We start from the raw sequence: 19,245 nt of genomic DNA on the forward strand, positions 1-19,245 counted from the left end.
TCCAGAGTGTTGTGTATGGTTTGTGACGTTCATGCTCCTCCAGAGTGTTGTGTATTATTTGTGATGTTCATGCTCCTCCAGAGTGTTGTGTATGGTTTGTGATGTTCATGCTCCTCCAGAGTGTTGTGTATGGTTTGTGATGTTCATGCTCCTCCAGAGTGTTGTGTATGGTTTGTGATGTTCATGCTCCTCCAGAGTGTTGTGTATGGTTTGTGATGTTCATGCTCCTCCAGAGTGTTGTGTATGGTCTGTGATGTTCATGCTCCTCCAGAGTGTTGTGTATGGTTTGTGATGTTCATGCTCCTCCAGAGTGTTGTTTATGGTTTGTGATGTTCATGCTCCTCCAGAGTGTTGTGTATGGTTTGTGATGTTCATGCTCCTCCAGAGTGTTGTGTATGGTTTGTGACGTTCATGCTCCTCCAGAGTGTTGTGTATTATTTGTGATGTTCATGCTCCTCCAGAGTGTTGTGTATGGTTTGTGACGTTCATGCTCCTCCAGAGTGTTGTGTATGGTTTGTGATGTTCATGCTCCTCCAGAGTGTTGTTTATGGTTTGTGATGTTCATGCTCCTCCAGAGTCTTGTGTATGGTTTGTGATGTTCATGCTCCTCCAGAGTGTTGTGTATGGTTTGTGATGTTCATGCTCCTCCAGAGTGTTGTGTATGGTTTGTGATGTTCATGCTCCTCCAGAGTGTTGTGTATGGTTTGTGATGTTCATGCTCCTCCAGAGTGTTGTGTATGGTTTGTGATGTTCATGCTCCTCCAGAGTGTTGTTTATGGTTTGTGATGTTCATGCTCCTCCAGAGTGTTGTGTATGGTTTGTGATGTTCATGCTCCTCCAGAGTGTTGTTTATGGTTTGTGATGTTCATGCTCCTCCAGAGTCTTGTGTATGGTTTGTGATGTTCATGCTCCTCCAGAGTGTTGTGTGTGGTTTGTGACGTTCATGCTCCTCCAGAGTGTTGTGTATGGTTTGTGATGTTCATGCTCCTCCAGAGTGTTGTGTATGGTTTGTGATGTTCATGCTCCTCCAGAGTGTTGTGTATGGTTTGTGATGTTCATGCTCCTCCAGAGTGTTGTGTATGGTTTGTGATGTTCATGCTCCTCCAGAGTGTTGTGTATGGTCTGTGATGTTCATGCTCCTCCAGAGTGTTGTGTATGGTTTGTGATGTTCATGCTCCTCCAGAGTGTTGTTTATGGTTTGTGATGTTCATGCTCCTCCAGAGTGTTGTGTATGGTTTGTGATGTTCATGCTCCTCCAGAGTGTTGTGTATGGTTTGTGACGTTCATGCTCCTCCAGAGTGTTGTGTATTATTTGTGATGTTCATGCTCCTCCAGAGTGTTGTGTATGGTTTGTGATGTTCATGCTCCTCCAGAGTGTTGTGTATGGTTTGTGATGTTCATGCTCCTCCAGAGTGTTGTGTATGGTTTGTGATGTTCATGCTCCTCCAGAGTGTTGTGTATGGTTTGTGATATTTCACACTGTGTATACCCAGTTTCTTGAAATTACATTGATAACTAACCGCTCAAAAGAGACTTCATTTCACATAAAAGCACAGTAAAAACAGTGTAGGTTTATTTTTTTAATGTCTTGTAGTTTTTTCTCACCTTTGTGTGACTGTTTTATTACATTTTTACAGCACGGAACTGAAGTGTAAGATGAAATTTGGAATCTATCTACCACCTAAAGCTGAAAGTGGCAAGTGTCCAGTGCTGTACTGGTTATCAGGTGCGTGGGTGCCTAACTGTTCTTGCTTTTTTTTTAGTCTGCTGACTGTTCAGATTAAAATGAATAAAAAAAAACTTGTATTTACCCCCGGCCATAGTCCTCTGCTCTGAGTGCATCCTGGCCTCCTGGGATGACGTTTTATTTCCCTTTCCTCAAGAACTTGTATGAGAGTAGAAAAAAAAGCTCTGATTTTGTTTTTTCTCCCCCAGAAGCAGTGCCACTCTTTTACATGGGCTGTGCTGCAATACCAGACACAGCCCATTACAAGAGTGGCGCTGTTTCTGGGGAAAAAAAGACAGTCAACTTTTTAGTACTCTCATACCACTTTTAAAGGCTTCTGTCAGAAAACCGTCTACTGAACTGTTTATTTGGATTAGGACTTGGCAGAAATTTTGTCACATCATTGTATTTATTAGGCTGTTAAGGGACACTCCAGGAAAAACTGATACTGTGTTAGGCCCAGCAGACCCTGTACTGGGAATATCGTCGATCTCTGGGGTTCTCTGAAGCCTTGTTCACACTTGCGTATTTTGACCAGTATTTTGCATCAGTATTTGTAAGCCGAAATCCAGAGAAAAAGTATAATGGAAACATTTACGCCTCTTCCGTTTTTCGGGCCCACTCCTGGTTTTCGCTTCCAAATACTGATGCAAAATACTGACATAAATACACTTTCATACAGCAGTATCTGGTTTTTCCTGGAGTGTTTCTTTAAAGGAGTTCTCTGGGAATTTTGATCGGTGGAGGTCCAACCTCCAAACTCCTCCTATCTGCGCAATGAAGGGGCCGCCGCGAGTGCCAAGTCTCCTTCATTGCTTACACAGGTATAGCGGATTGTCCATACAGGCGGGTGTGTCATACATTGAAGTATTGTTATTAAAAGTTCTGCTTAAATTTATTTTATGTTTTAAATGCTGTATTTTTACATTTTCAAAAATAGAGTATAATAAAGAAACTGTAATACAAGCGTCACACAGCAATAAAGACACAGTGACAACTATGATCTGGTTACTTGCTGTACAGTTTCTATTGGAGAATGTTTGAGGGGTTTACCTATGAGATGAGTTTTACTAGGTAGTTCTTCTGGGTAACTTTGAACAGGAATCCAGCTTGCACTTGATTTGGTTAATATATAACAGATTTGAAGGTTTAACTATACGACCGTCTCTGTGGAATATCAAGAAATTGACTTAACTCTTGTGATACATTAGATGTATTTTCATTTTGCAGGCCTGACATGCACTGAGCAAAATTTTATCACCAAGGCTGCCTACCACCAGGCTGCCTCAGAGCTTGGGATCATTCTAGTAGCGCCTGACACAAGTCCTCGTAAGTATTGTCATTTGGTTCACTACATGTAAAATTTTGTATACGTTATATGCTGTTGTTTTTTAGATTAATTCACATTTTAGGAAAGTTTGGTCACAAACTTGATCAAGGTGCGTCTGCTTAGCTATGACATGCTATGTATTTGTTAACGCTATATAGATTAGGTTGACAGGTACCCTGTGCGGGATTCTCTATTGCTGTCCTCCACAACCAAAAATTAACCACACACATATATACAGTGAAGGAAATAAGTATTTGATCCCTTGCTGATTTTGTAGGTTTGCCCACTGTCAAAGTCATGAACAGTCTAGAATTTTTAGGATAGGTTAATTTTACCAGTGAGAGATAGATTATATAAAAAAAAAGAAAATCACATAGTCAAAATTATATATATTTATTTGCATTGTGCACAGAGAAATAAGTATTTGATCCCTTTGGCAAACAAGACTTAATACTTGGTAGCAAAACCCTTGTTGGCAAGCACAGCAGTCAGACGTTTTTTGTAGTTGATGATGAGGTTTGCACACATGTTATATGGAATTTTGGCCCACTCCTCTTTGCAGATCATCTGTAAATCATTAAGATTTTGAGGCTGTCGCTTGGCAACTCGGATCTTCAGCTCCCTCCATAAGTTTTCGATGGGATTAAGGTCTGGAGACTGGCTAGGCCACTCCATGACCTTAATGTGCTTCTTTTTGAGCCACTCCTTTGTTGCCTTGGCTGTATGTTTCGGGTCGTTGTCGTGCTGGAAGACCCAGCCACGAGCCATTTTTAATGTCCTGGTGGAGGGAAGGAGGTTGTCACTCAGGATTTGACGGTACATGGCTCCATCCATTCTCCCATTGATGCGGTGAAGTAGTCCTGTGCCCTTAGCAGAGAAACACCCCCAAAACATAATGTTTCCACCTCCATGCTTGACAGTGGGGACGGTGTTCTTTGGGTCATAGGCAGCATTTCTCTTCCTCCAAACACGGCGAGCTGAGTTAATGCCAAAGAGCTCAATTTTAGTCTCATCTGACCACAGCACCTTCTCCCAATCACTCTCAGAATCATCCAGATGTTCATTTGCAAACTTCAGACGGGCCTGTACATGTGCTTTCTTGAGCAGGGGGACCTTGCGGGCACTGCAGGATTTTAATCCATTACGGCGTAATGTGTTACCAATGGTTTTCTTGGTGACTGTGGTCCCAGCTGCCTTGAAATCATTAACAATTTCCCCCCGTGTCGTTTTCGGCAGAGCTCTCACCTTCCTCAGGATCAAGGATACCACACGAGGTGAGATTTTGCATGGAGCCCCAGATCGATGTCGATTGACAGTCATTTTGTATGTCTTCCATTTTCTTACTATTGCACCAACAGTTGTCTCCTCACCCAGCGTCTTACTTATGGTTTTGTAGCCCATTCCAGCCTTGTGCAGGTCTATGATCTTGTCCCTGACATCTTTAGAAAGCTCTTTGGTCCTGCCCATGTTGTAGAGGTTAGAGTCAGACTGATTAATTGAGTCTGTGGACAGGAGTCTTTTATACAGGTGACCATGTAAGACAGCTGTCTTTAATGCAGGCACCAAGTTGATTTGGAGATCAAAGTTGGTAGGGGATCAAATACTTATTTCTCTGTGCACAATGCAAGTAAATATATATAATTTAGACTGATTTTCATTTATTTTATTTTTTTATATAATCTATCTCTCACTGGTAAAATTAACCTAGCCTAAAAATTCTAGACTGTTCATGTCTTTGACAGTGGGCAAACTTACAAAATCAGCAAGGGATCAAATACTTATTTCCTTCACTGTGTGTGTATATATATATATATATATATATATATATATATATATATATATGTATATGCATGCACAAGGACACATATACACATACAAACCCATATATACACAGTACAGATAGAAGTTACCTGCAGTCCTATGTAACACCACAGATAACACAGTGATAACTCTGGGTACAGATAATGTAGTAGATGTTACCTGCAGTCCTATGTAACACCACAGATAACACAGTGATAACTCTGGGTACAGATAATGCAGTAGATGTTACCTGCAGTCCTATGTAACACCACAGATAACTCTGGGTACAGATAATGTAGTAGATGTCACCTGCAGTCCTATGTAACACCACAGATAACAGTGATAACTCTGGGTACAGATAATGTAGTAGTGTTACCTGCAGTCCTATGTAACACCACAGGTAACACAGTGATAACTCTGGGTACAGATAATGCAGTAGATGTTACCTGCAGTCCTATGTAACACCACAGATAACTCTGGGTACAGATAATGTAGTAGATGTCATCTGCAGTCCTATGTAACACCACAGATAACACAGTGATAACTCTGGGTACAGATCATGTAGTAGATGTGACCTGCAGTCCTATGTAACACCACAGATAACACAGTGATAACTCTGGGTACAGATAATGTAGTAGATGTTACCTTCAGTCCTATGTAACACCACAGATAACACAGTGATAACTCTGGGTACAGATAACGTAGTAGATGTTACTTGCAGTCCTATGTAACACCACAGATAAACAGTGATCTTAGTACAGATAATGTAGTAGATGCTACCTGAGGTCCTACGTAACACCACACCGATAATGTAGTCGATTTTACCTGCAGTCCTACGTAACATCACAGATCACACACACTGATAACTCTGAGTACAGATAACATGGTAGATATTACCTGCAGTCCTATGTAACACCACTGAGCACACGCCACATTGTTTGAATGCACATCTGCCATACATACACTGATGGCGTTAAGTGGGTTATCCGGGTTTAAACTTTTTATGTTGCAGCAGAAGAGGAGAGCTTTAAATAAAAAAGCAGACCATACTTACCTCTCTCTTCCCAGACGTTCCTGCGCTTGGGCCTCCTGTCACCTCTGTTCTCTGTTTGTATACGGGGTGGCTGCAGCGGTGACATCACGCCGACATTACATCACCACTGTAGCCTATTACTGGCCTCAATTCTGTGCCCATTTGTCATTTATTAACACTTTTGTGTAGTTTAGTGCCACCATGGTGCCCATTTGCCACTTATTGCCCCTTTAATGTCCTTCTGTTTGGTTTCCCCTTGATGCCCATTTGCTATTCACTGCCCCTTTACCACCCTTTGTCACAGAAGAACAGTAAAGGGGCCATAAAGGGAAAATGGGCATCAAGGAGGCACTGAACAGAAGGATACTAAAGGGGCAATTTGCCATTATTGCCCTATTTAGACACCCATCAACACCCCCATTCAACCAAAGCCCACAGTCAGTTACTGGTCCTGCTGGAGCCGCCCTGGAGAAAAACTTTTCCTCTGTGCCCCCACCAGCCCCAGAAACGGATAGGAAGATAGTCTGCGTGGTGTCTTCTCCCTGTCTTGCGTCCTGAACGATATCATCACGCTTGTCTCGTCATTCAGGACGCAGGATAGGGAGAGTGAACATTGGCTGCGGTGTGGGGCAGCCAGTATTGAGGTCGGTGCAGATAGTGGGTAGCATCTGACCCGCTCGCGTCCCGTGCAGTTGGCGCTGCGCCCCGGCAGGCACACCCGCTGACGCCCGCTAACAGTGTGGTGGCTGGCGCCCTGTGCCACCGCACCAGTCTCATGTAGCTAAGGCCGGCCATGCATGTATCATAGGATTTCCCAAAAGGGAAATTAAACATGGCATGGTGGAAGATTTCATACACAAACTGCTCTAGAACCAGCATCAAATGGCAAGGTCATCATGGCTGAACCATCGCTAAAACCGAATTCCGTGAAGCAATTATTGTTCAGTTCTGAGCGGGTCAGAGTTATCCGAATAATCGCTTAGTGTAAATGAGCACAGCAATAAACAATGAATGATTGAACAATATTTCATTATATCATCTATTGCATTATCATATATATTCAAACTGTAATATATTGTTCCGCTAATTAGGTAGAAACATAAGTATTAAGGTACTTTTACACGGCCCGACCTTGGCTGTGTAAACGAGCGCCGATCAAGAGACCGCTCGTTGATCGGCGCTCATTTGCTCCTTTCACACGGAGTTATGTATGGGGACGAGTGCTTGTTATTCCGATCGCTCTTCCTGATACATTATTATCATGTTGGCAGCGCGTCTCCCTGTTTACAGGTAGACGTGCCGCCGTTATCGATAATGTTTTTAGTATTTAAAACCATCAGCAGATGAACGAGCGGTTTTTCCTTTATCTGCTGATCGCTGCCCTGTTTACACAATAATTGGCCAGTGTAAAAGGACCTCTACGCTCCTTTTGATTCCTATGGCATATTGTCAAAGGGTCCTTTTTGTTGTGTCAATTGATGGGTGGGGCAGGCAGAGGTTTATGTGCTGTGTAAGGCCGGGTTCCCACGTAGCGTAAATGCTGCAGAATTTCTGGAACGGTATTCTGTGCGGAAATTCCGCAGCATTTACAGTAGCAGCAAAGTGGATGAGATTTAGAAAATCTCATGCCCACACTGCGGAAAAAAACGTTAATAAATTGACCTGCGGTGCGGAATTAAATTCTGCAGCATGTCAATAGATGCTGTGTTTTAGTTGATTTTTCGTTGTGGGTTTTCCCCATTGACTTCAACGGGGATGCAAAACCTGCAACAGAAAGCCAAGTGTTGTGACTTTTGCGGCATAATCGCAGCCGCACAAATCGCAACTCCGAAAAAAAAAAATCATGCTTACCCAGAACGCCCTCCTCCTTCCTACAGTCCGGCCTCCTGAGATGACGTTGCATCCCATGTGACCGCTGCAGCCAATCACAGGCTGCAGCGTCAAATGGCCTGCCACATCATCGTAGGAGGCTGGAGCGGATGTCAAAGGAGGGAGGGGGTAAGTATGAGCGCTTTTTTACATAACGGAAATTCCATCAGAAAAACCTCATCCACAATGTGGTGCGATTTTTTTCAGACGAAAAGTGCTGCGGGTTCCAGGTCGGATATTCTGCGTGATTTTTACGCAGCGTATCCGACCTGTGGGAACTTAGCCTAAAACCTCAAAAGATCACTAAAACTGTAAGCTCACTTTAACCCCTTCCCGCCGGATCACGTATATAAACGTCATTAAAATCGGTGGCTTACCGCCTTTTCACGTAAATGTACGTCATGGAGATGAAGCTGGCTCAGGAGCTGAGCCAGCGACATCACCACCGGGTGACAGCTGTATGTTACAGCTGGCACCCTAAGGTATCGGCCAGGACCGGAGCTAGCCTCCGATCCGACCGATTAACCCCTCACATGCTGCGTTCAATAGAGATCGCAGCATGTGAGGAGTTTATAGCCACCGGCACCCCAGCAACGTGATCGCTGGGTTGCCGGTGGCTGCAAAGGCGATCGGAGGGCTACTGCTTACCTCCCGATCAGCCTGTAACGGAATCCTCCTATGCCCCGTCGTCGGCGGGGCCCAGTAGGCTTCCGGTAACATCGGCAAGATGGCGCCGGCTCAGCTTCCGGCTCAGAAGCTGAGCCGGCGTCATCAGCAGTGGGTGTCCGCTGTATGTTACAGCGGACACCCCGATCTATCGCCAGGAACCGGAGCTAGCTCCGATTCCTGGCATTAACCCCTTCGATGCAGCGATCCATTGTGATCGCTGCATCCTAGAGGTTTATAGAAAATCGGCAGCCTTCTATGCGATGGCAAGGCTGGCGACTGCTACCATGGCAACAGGAGCCCTAACAATGGACTCCTGTCTGCCATTACGTAAGCTGATTAGGCCCCGCCCAGAGGCAGAGCCTGATCGGCTTGCTGTCAGTGAACAACTGACAGTTCCAATACATTGCACTACATAGGTAGTGCAATGTATTAGAACATCAAACAAACAGTTGGACATTCAAGTCCCCTAGTGGGACTAAAGAAAAGTGTAAAAAAAAGTGTAAAAAAAGTAAAAATAAAAGCTGGAAAACATACAATAAAAGTTTCAAATAATAACACAAAACACAATCGCCCTTTTTCCCTTATCAAGGCATTTATTATTGAAAAAAATAATAAAGCCATACATATTTGGTATCGCAGCGACCGTAACGACCTGAACTATAAAAATATTATGTTATTTATCCAGCGCAGTGAACGCCGTAAAAAAAAAACTCAAAAACACTGCCATAATTACTGTTTTTTTGGTCACTGTCTTCCAAAAATTGAAATAAAAAGTGATCAAAAAGTCGCATGTATCTAAAAATGGTACCGATAAAATCTATACCTCGTCTCGCAAAAAACAAACCCTCACACAGCTCCATCGATGAAAAAATTTAAAAGTTATGGCTCTCACAACTTGGCGACAGAAAAAATACATTCTCTTTCCAAAAGTAATTTTATTGTGCAAAAAGTTATAAAAAAGTTTGGTATCGCCGGAATCGTACTGATCCGCAGAATAAAGGTAACATGTAGTTTATAACGTACGGTGAATATAAAAAAAAAAGTGGCACAAGCTGGTCATGACATATTTGACACTGAATTGGCATATCTAGGGAAACATTTTAATTTGTACCTTCCGCAGCGCAATCATTTATGGAAAAGACACGTGGGGTGAAAATGCTCACTACACCTCTTAATAAATGCCTTGAGGGGTGCAGTTTCCAAAATGGGGTCACTTCTCAGGGGTTTCTTTTATTATTTCACATCAAAGCCTCTGCAATTGTGAACCAATACTTTATAAGTCGCCAAATTAGGCCTCAATTTTATATGGTACCCTTTCACTCCTGAGCCCTGTCGAATGTCCAGGCAAAAGATTAGGGCCACATGTAGGGTGATTCTAAAACAGGGAAACACTGCATAATAATTGAGAGTTGTCTTGTTATGGTGGCACAAGCCGGGCACCACATATTGGCGTATCTAAGGAAAAATTCCCATTTTCATTCTCCCACATCGTGTGCACACGAATTTCTGCAAAACACCTGTGGGGTTAACATGCTCACTACACCCCTAGGTGAATACCTTGAGGGTGTTGTTTCCAAAATGGGGTCACTTCTGGGGGGGATCCACTGTTTTGGTCCCACAGGGACTTTGCAAATGCAACATAGCGACCAGAAACCAAATGCAGCAAAATCTGTACACCAAAAGCAAATGGCGCTCCTTCCCTTCTGAGCCCTGCCGTGTGCCCAAACAGCATTTTACGACCACGTGTGGGGTATTGCCGTACTCCATAGAAGTTGCTTTACAAGCGTTGGGGTTCTTTTGTTCCTTTATTTGTTGAGAAAATTAAAAATTTGGAGCTAAAGCTACGTCTTATTGAAGAAAAAGGATTTTTTTTATTTTCACTGCCCAATTCTAATAAAATCTATGAAACACCTGTGGGGGCAAAATGCTCACTACACCCCTAGATGGATTCCTCAAGGGGTGTAGTTTTCTCAATGGAGTCACTTTTTTGGCGTTTTCACTGTTTTGTCCCCTCAGGGGCTTTGCAAATGCGACATGGCCTGTGCAAACCATTCCTGCTAAATTTGAGCTCCAAAAGCCAAATGGCGCTCTTTCCCTTCTAAGCTCCGCCGTGTGTCCAAACATCCGTTTATAACCACATGTTGGGTATTGTTTTACTCGGGAGAAATTGCTTTACAAATGTTGTGGTGCTTTTTCTCCTTTAGTCCTCGTGGAAATTAGAAAAAATTAGCTAAACCTACATAATCTTTGAAAGAATGACGATTTTTATTTTCACGGCCTACTTCCAATAATTTCTGCAAAAAACCTGTGGGGTCAAAATGCTCACTATACCACTAGATAATTTCCTCAAGGGGTGTAGTTTCCAAAATGGGGTCACTTTTGGTGGATTTCCACTGTTTTGGCACCGAAAGAGCCCTTGAAACCTGACATGGTGCCTAAAATATTTTCTAATAAAAAGGAGGCCCAAAATCCACGTAATCCTTTGCTTCTGAGGCCGGTGCTTCAGTCCATTACCACACTAGGGCCACATGTGGGATATTTCTAAAAACTGCAGAATCTGGGCAATAAATATTGAGTTGCGTTTCTCTGGTAAAAAACTTCTGTGTTACAAAAAAAATAGAATAAAAATGAATTTCTGCAAAAAAAAATGAAATTTGAAAATTTCACCTCTACGTTGCTTTAATTCCTGTGAAACGTTTAAAGGGTTAAGAAACTTTCTAAATGCTGTTTTGAATACTTTGAGGGGTGAAGATTTTAAAATGGGGTGACTTTTTGGCGGTTTCTAATATATAAGGCCCTAAAAGCCGCTTCACAACTGAACTGGCCCCTGTAAAAATAGCCTTTTTAAATTTTCTTGAAAATGTGAGAAATTGCTGCTAAAGTTCTAAGCCTTGTAACGTCCTAGAAAAATAAAAGGATGTTCAAAAAACGATGCCAATCTAAAGTAGAGATATGGGGGATGTTAATTAGCAACAATTTTGTGTGGTATAACTGCCTGTCTTACAAGCAGATACATTTACATTTAGAAAAATGCTAATTTTTGCAATTTTTCACCAAATTTTGGTGTTTTTCACTGGTAAATATTGAATTTATCGACCACATTTTTCCACTATCATAAAGTCCAATGTGTCACGAGAAAACAATCTCAGAATCGCTTTGATAGGTAAAAGCGTTCCGGAGTTATTACCACATAAAGTGAAATATGTCAGATTTGAAAAAATGGGTCTGGTCCTGAAGGCCAAAATGAGCTTGGTCCTGAAGGGGTTAAAGAAACACTCTGGGCAAAACATATACACTGTTTTATGTCTAGTACAGAGCCTGAGGGGGTGGTAATTCAGGGATGTAAAGAACATAACTGAATGCTATTTGCATTCAGGGGAAGAGAGATCTCTAAGGCTGGGTTCACACGGGACGTATACGCTGCGTAAAAACCACGCAGCGTATCCGACCTGATGCCCACAGGACACATTGTGGTGCGATTTTTTTTTGGACGGAAATTCCGCTGCATAATTAAGCGCACATACTTACCCCCTCCTCTGACGTACGCTCCGGCCTCCCTGGGTGACGTTTCAGGCCATGTGAGGCTGCAGCCTGTGATTGGCTGCAGCGGTCACATGGGATACAACGTCATCCCAGGAGGCCGGAGTGCACGAAGGAGGGCGTTTTGGGTAAGTATGTTTTTTGTGTTTTTTCCGGCGTTGCGACTTTCGCAGAGAAAAATGCTGCGTAAATGCCGCAAAAGTCGCAGCACATGGCTTTCTGTTGCGGGTTTTGCATCGCCATTGAATTCAAATGGGAAAGCCCAGAAAATCAATGAAAGCGCAGCAATTAAATTCCGCACCACAGGTCAATTTCTTAACCTTTAGACTGCGGTTTTTTTCCCTGCAGTGTGGGCATGAGATTTACTAAGTCTGCCCCACTTTGCTGCTACTGTAAACGCTGCGAAATTTTCGCACACAATTTTGTTGTGGAAATTCTGCAGCGTTTACGGTACATGGGAACCCGGCCTAATAGAGCTATTGAATCCCTGATGCTTATTAATAATAATAATAATAATAATAATAATAATCTTTATATAGCGCCACCATATTACGCAGCACTTTACAATTTAGAGAGAACGTGAAACAGACAATATCAGACATTACATAGTGACAAAGTTAATTTACAATTCAAACCAGAGGAGTGAGGACCCTGCTCGCAAGAGCTTACAATCTATGAGGAAATAAGGGAGACACAAAGTATAACAGTGTTTGTTCTGTACAATGGTCCAGCCATTTTTATACACATGCGGTGGTAGACATTAAACTGCATGAGCCGGTCACCAGCCAGTATCCGTGTATGACTGACATGAAGAGAAGGAGTGTGAGGGAATCTTATTCCGATGAATAATCTAATAGGGGGGCCATGGAAAGGAGTCAGACTAGGAAATGTTATCGGCCTGTCTAAAAAGATGTGTTTTCAGGGCACGTTTAAAACTGTGGATATTGGGAATTAATCTGATTGTCTGGGGTAGCACATTCCAGAGGACTGGTGCAGTACGAGAAAAATCTTGGAGACGGGAGTGGGAGGTTCGGATTATGGAGGATTTTAATCTAAAGTCGTTGGCAGAACGTAGAGCCCGAGTAGGGTGGTAGACAGAGATGAGGGAGGAGATGTAAGAAGGTGCAGCACTGTGGAGAGCTTTGTGGGTGAGAGTAATCAGTTTGAATTTTATTCTGAAGTGGTGGGGCAACCAGTGCAGTGACTGGCACAGGTTAGAGGCGTTGGTGTAGCGGTTGGTCATAAAGATGAGCCTGGCTGCTGAATTAAGGATAGATTGGAGAGGGGAGACTTTAGTGAGGGGAAGGCCGACTAGTAATGAGTTACAGTAGTCAAGACGAGAGTGAATCAGAGCAACAATGAGAGTTTTGGCGGTTTCCTCCGTAAGAAAAGAGCGGATTCTGGAGATGTTTTTGAGGTGAAAATGACAGGAGTGTGAAAGTGATTGAATGTGAGGAGTAAAGGAAAGATCGGAGTCAAAAATAACCCAGAGACAGCGGGCGTGCTGCTTAGGAGTTATGGTAGTGCCACACACAGAGATGGAGACATCAGGTTTAAGGAGGTTAGTAGGGGGGGACGGGACACAAGGAGCTCAGTTTTAGAAAGATTCCGTTTCAGATAGAGAGAGGACATGATGTTAGAGACAGCGGACAGACAATCACTGGTGTTTTGTATTAGAGCAGAGGTGATGTCATGGGAAGAGGCATATAATTGGGTGTCATCAGCGTAGAGATGGTACTGGAAGCCAAATCTGCTGATAGCTTGTCCAATAGGAGCTGTGTAGAGAGAAAAGAGGAGTGGACCTAGGACTGATCCCTGAGGAACCCCGATAGCAAGTGGAAGGGGAGAGGAAGTAGAACCAGCAAATGACACACTGAACAGCAGCCATGGCAGAACTGGAATCCAAGTCCGGTCATCACTTGAGTTACCTGTATAGGGTGCAGCTCCTGGATGATAAGATCTCATGCGCCATAGAACGTACATATGCGTGTATGCTCTATCAATAGGGCTAGATGTCACTGATTTCATTATTCATTTTTCTTCCGTCAGGCGCCTGCAATATAGATGGGGAAGAGGAGAGCTGGGACTTTGGCACTGGAGCTGGATTCTATGTCAATGCCACAGAAGAGCCCTGGAAAACCAACTACAGAATGTATGCTTACGTCGTGGAGGAGGTGACCTGACATTCTTCTTTTCTATTGGTCTTTACATGGAGACACTTGGAATAACTGTTTCTTTGTAGATGTGGAATTCTTTTACTAATTCTAATAAGATTTTTTGATTTATGAAAATAGTTTTTTCTTGTGAAGAAGTATTTGGTGCGCGCATTCTGTACAAGTTAAATATTATGGAAAAAGCACTCCATTTAATAATAGCATAGCCGAATTGTCGCCATGGGGCCCCATAGCAAAACTTGAAATGTCCACCATGACTACCTTCACCAGCAAATGTTTTCAGGACATAATAAATTTAGGATGTTTAATCTCCCCTCTGTAACACGTTCCTCCTCCTGCTTTCACAGTGATCTGCATTACATTTTCCAATGCCCTTTCCATCATCCATTTGTCATCGCTAACTGCAAAGTGGAGTTGGACCCCATAGTAGCTGGCATGTCTGCTACCCTGGTAGTTACACACTTGGATGTATTCACATGATTGGCGTCAAATCTTTATTTTGCAAATTGCACATTGAAGGCAATTTACAAAAACTATTGAAGAAAAAGGAACTAAAGGTGGTTTGAAACCGGCAGACTTCCGCCTGTAAATAAGTGCACTGTATCGAAATTGTTTGTTCCCATAAAGTTTGCATGATTGTTGGCAGCCCTTCCCCTGTATACACGGGGAGATGTGCTTCCGACAACGATGATTTTTAGTGCCACATAAAAGATGTGATCAGCCAACAAATGAGCCGCCCAGTGCTGATCATCGGATCGCTGTGATCTAGCTGCTGTGCACAGCATGACCATCACTTATTTGCACATCACTTAATTTTAGCCCAGAAGATCAACAGTGCAATCCAGTGCACCATGACTGTTCTGGTTTTTGTAAACCAAATTTTAGTTTTTTTGTTTTTATTTGTTTTTTTACCTATTTCCAAAAGTAGTTTAATCCAGACATGCATGTTCTGTTGTTGCCCTAAATTAACAGACGTATATGCACAAGATTGCCAGTACTGTGAAGTCTAAAGTAGTTGTACATCAATTGTAGAAAGACCAGAGGTTTGTGACTCAACCAAATATCTTTTATGGCTAAATATTGTTTAAGCATGAGCTTGTGGGGCTGACAGCATTTGTATTTGGAAATGTTGCACAGATAACAGATACCATATTGGATGAGGTTACACCCATTTCTGAGCCATAGGCACATTATGGACATGGTTAGCAAGTATGAGGAGATGTTTGAATGACTGATTTCTTTCACCACAAAGATGAATGTGAAGAAACATAATATAATAAATATAGTAAAACTCATCTAATCCAGGATGTTTCAAACCACCAAAGTGTCAGATTATCAGCATTGGCACACACTTTTTCCGTACTTGGTGGGCGAGAGTTGTATTCCCTGGCAGTGGAGTAGATTCTGCTGGCTGCATTCTGTAATGATGCCATGGGGTTTAGGGCGTTACAGCATCATGTTCAATGTAATTAAAGGATTAGTCCCATCTCCCCACTTTATTTTTGGCCAGCACATGTGTATTCTAAAATAAACCTACTGAACACCTCCAATCGCTTTTCCTACCACAATTTAATCCTCTGCCTTCTTTTTTTCCCCCGGTACTCGTTGCCTGGCTTGTGAAGGTTTGTGGAAGTTACGTTTCCACTTCCATCATATGACAAGCAATTGGCAGCCCTGTGCCGAGTGCAGCACCAGAGATACTGTGCATGCCTGCGAGCTGTCCTATTCAATTGCATAGAGCTGGAGGGAGTTGACTAGGCCAGGAGCTGTTGCACATACATTAACTATGCAAGATCCTGGGAAACCGTCAAGACTTATAGTGTGCTACACAGAAGAAGTGGCGCAACTGTGGCCACTGCTGATGGACTGTGGCAGTGACAGGTAGCCATAGGAGATGGAGAAAATACAAAGATGGGGGGATGGGGTGGACAGGAGAGATTATCTCCCAAATTCTGCATTTTTGAAAAAATAAGGTATTTGCCAATATGCATGTGTACATTATGTTTTATTTGAACATTGATAGTTGAAATGGGAATAAACCTTTAATACTAATTGGGACACCAGCATGGATAAGAATGTACATCTGAGTAGTGGCACCAATGTAATGACGCCAGCATTCCCATGTCATGATGATGTGAACGCTCCTAAATGGCCCTAGATTAAACCTTAGCATTATGAGGTCAGCTACAGCACTTACGTGTAATCTACATTCTAGTAAGCCTAATTAGTATTAATTATTTTGAGAATGCCACATCGGGCCCTGGGTGGGCCCATAATATTAGTACAGAATTCAGCTGCTGAGTCTGATATCCCAACTCGTCTGTTGCCTAATTCAACTAAGACTTTGTTCACATCTGTGTCAGGGCTCCTTTCCGTCTGAGCTTTCCGTCGGATCGGAGCCCTGACTGACACAAACTGAAGCCATAGGTTTCCGTTTCCATCACCCTTGATTTCAATGGTGACGGATCCGGTGCCAGTGGTTTCCGTTTGTCTCCGTTGAGGGTTCCATCGTTTTGACTGAATCAATAGCGTAGCCGACGGAACGGAGCCCTGACGCAGATGTGAAAGCCTAACTTACTGAGGCTGGTGCCGGATTATCTGGAAAGTTTTTATGATAAACTGGTATGGGGGTCATCCCTTCCAGTGTTTTGTGATTCCAGATTATTAGTTTTTAACCCCTTCCCCCTGCTTGCATTCTGGGCCCTAATGACCAAGCAATTTTTATAGTTTTTCCATCGTCACATTTGAAGAGCTATAACTTTTTTATTTTTGCATCGACATAGCTGTATAAGGTCTTGTTGTGCGGGACAAGTTGTATTTTTTAATAGCACCATTTCGGAGTAGATGTGAATATTTGATCACTTTTTATCACTTTTTTTAAGTCCAGATTCACAGAAAACAGCTTTTTTTCCATTGTTTTTTTATTTTATTTTTACGGCGTTCACCGTGCGAGTTAAATAATGTAATTGCTTTATAGTCTGGGTCGTTACGGACGTGGCGATACCAAATATGTGTAACTTTTTTGCTTTCTTTTTTTTTTTGATAGTAAAGCATTTTGTAAGGGGAAAAAGTGGATTTTTCATATTTTTTTTTTTTCACTTTTTACTAGTCCCACTAGGGGACTTTAATATACGATCCGCCGTAAAACATGACGCGCAGCGATGCGTGTCAGCCTTGGGGATTATGCGGTTCACCCATAGGGAAGGAGCGGGTCACGCCCCTCAATCCAATAAGTGACCATAATGTTATCCAGAAGGAGGCGAGTAGGAATGACAACGCCCACCACATCACCGCCGATATAATGTGGTTCACCCCTAGGAGAGGAGCGAGGCCCGCCCCTCAATCCCATTTGTGACCAAGCGGCATATACTGTCAACAGGCGGGTAACCATGACAACGCCCAAACACATCAGCGCCGGCACGAATCAACACAGAGACTTGATCAATAAAACTAATCTTTGATGGTGTTATGGCTTGTCATGTTTTACGGCGCGGCGCTAGGTACGTCAGTGGGAGTGGATTTTTCCTGCTGCACACCATTGGTCATTTATTTTCGGGCTCACAGTATTTAAACTTTGGCTGTCAATGTAGTAGCACACCTCCTGACGAAGGTTGGGAAACGCGCGTCGAGGTGCTGCTTGCCCAGGTGTAATACTTTTCCACCATGTCCTCTGCAGGTACAGTTGAATCTTACACTCATTGTAGATGACATATTTTTGACTTAGTGCTCCACATCTTATTTAGATCATTGTACTCTTGGTACTGGGGCGACCTGTCATTGCAGCATCATCTATATCAGACCCCTGGTGTTCTGATGCTGCTATTGCATGTTGATATACGTATTTGGTCTTTCATCCTTTCTTAAAGGTACATGCTTTTTTGTGTGAGGACTTTCTATCTGATATTATATTTAATATTTCTTCATCATATTACACCTGGTATATTTTATGATATTTTAAATTGTCTATAGTATATACTTGGGAGGGGGGTTAATTTTTGTATCTCTAATTTTGTATTTATGTGTAATAAAGTATTAATCTTGAAAGGTTATGTATGCTTTAACTGTGTATTGAAAGCCTTTTTGAATTATGTGATTCAAAAATATTGGAAACCCTATATCCCAACTGTAATGAGGTTTACAATTATCTCATAAGATGATGAAATTATATTCTAGTACTCTATAGAAGCCATTAGGGTATATTCACACTGCGTAGTTTTGGTGTCGTTTTTGAAGCCACAACCAGGAGTGGATTCAAAAAGAAGAGAAGTAGAATATTTATAAAATACGGCCCCTCCTTTTACAATCCACTCCTGGTGGTGGCTTCAAAAACTGCTTAAAAAAACAGCATTAAAATGGCACCGTGTTAACAAGGTCTTATACATTTCCTTGAATTGGTTCTTTTAGCAGATTAAATTTTTTTTGAGAAAGATAGTTTAGAAAAAACACTCATTCTGGTAATAAAATTAAAATTGCAGCACAGGGCAAAATATAACAGATTTCCCTTTTTATGTTTTCCAGCTACCTCAACTTATAAATGGAAATTTCCCAACAGATCCAGACAGGATTTCTATTTTTGGACACTCTATGGGCGGACATGGTGCTTTAATTTGTGCACTGAAAAACCCTGGGAAGTATAAGGTATTGTTTGAAGGAGGACAGGGATGTGTTAGGCCTCATGCACACGACCGTAGCCATGTGCACGGCCGTGATTTTCGGGTCGGCCGGCTACGGAGTGACAGCCGCGAGCCGCCCGCATATCACGGGCTGTGCACATGGCCGTGGCAATTATTTTCAATGAGCCCGGACCGCAGAACACGGCCGTAATAAAACATGCCCGTTCTTTCTGCGATGCTTTCCCTGTAAAAACTGCAGGGCCAAAATGGCAGTGGTTTACAGTAAAATACGTGCGGCTTTTGACCATGCGCCACACTCCCAGCACATGTGAATACATCCTCATACTTCTCACACAGGTGTGCTGCTCATCAAATATATCAGAGCTCTCGTATGTCATAAGCTGCGGACCAGTGTCCTTTACTGACAACAGGTGAGACCACCACCAATCACTAGCACGGTGGTCCCGAGTGCCCTGGTGAGGAGGAGTTTC

General features: G+C 42.7%; 1 protein-coding gene across 3 annotated transcripts in view; it reads left to right on the forward strand.

Annotated features, from left to right (window-relative positions):
* ESD (esterase D) overlaps positions 1–19,245 on the forward strand; it is a 51,313-nt gene that overhangs the window by 24,813 nt on the left and 7,255 nt on the right. For all 3 annotated transcript variants that reach the window (XM_075850224.1, XM_075850226.1, XM_075850225.1), the window contains 4 exons: positions 1,638–1,726; positions 2,957–3,055; positions 14,017–14,141; positions 18,660–18,779. In XM_075850224.1, coding sequence (XP_075706339.1) covers positions 1,638–1,726; positions 2,957–3,055; positions 14,017–14,141; positions 18,660–18,779 — 433 coding nt within the window. The remainder of the gene's footprint in view (positions 1–1,637; positions 1,727–2,956; positions 3,056–14,016; positions 14,142–18,659; positions 18,780–19,245) is intronic.

This window comes from Rhinoderma darwinii, chromosome 2 (genome assembly GCF_050947455.1).
Source record: "Rhinoderma darwinii isolate aRhiDar2 chromosome 2, aRhiDar2.hap1, whole genome shotgun sequence".
NCBI lineage: Eukaryota > Metazoa > Chordata > Amphibia > Anura > Rhinodermatidae > Rhinoderma > Rhinoderma darwinii.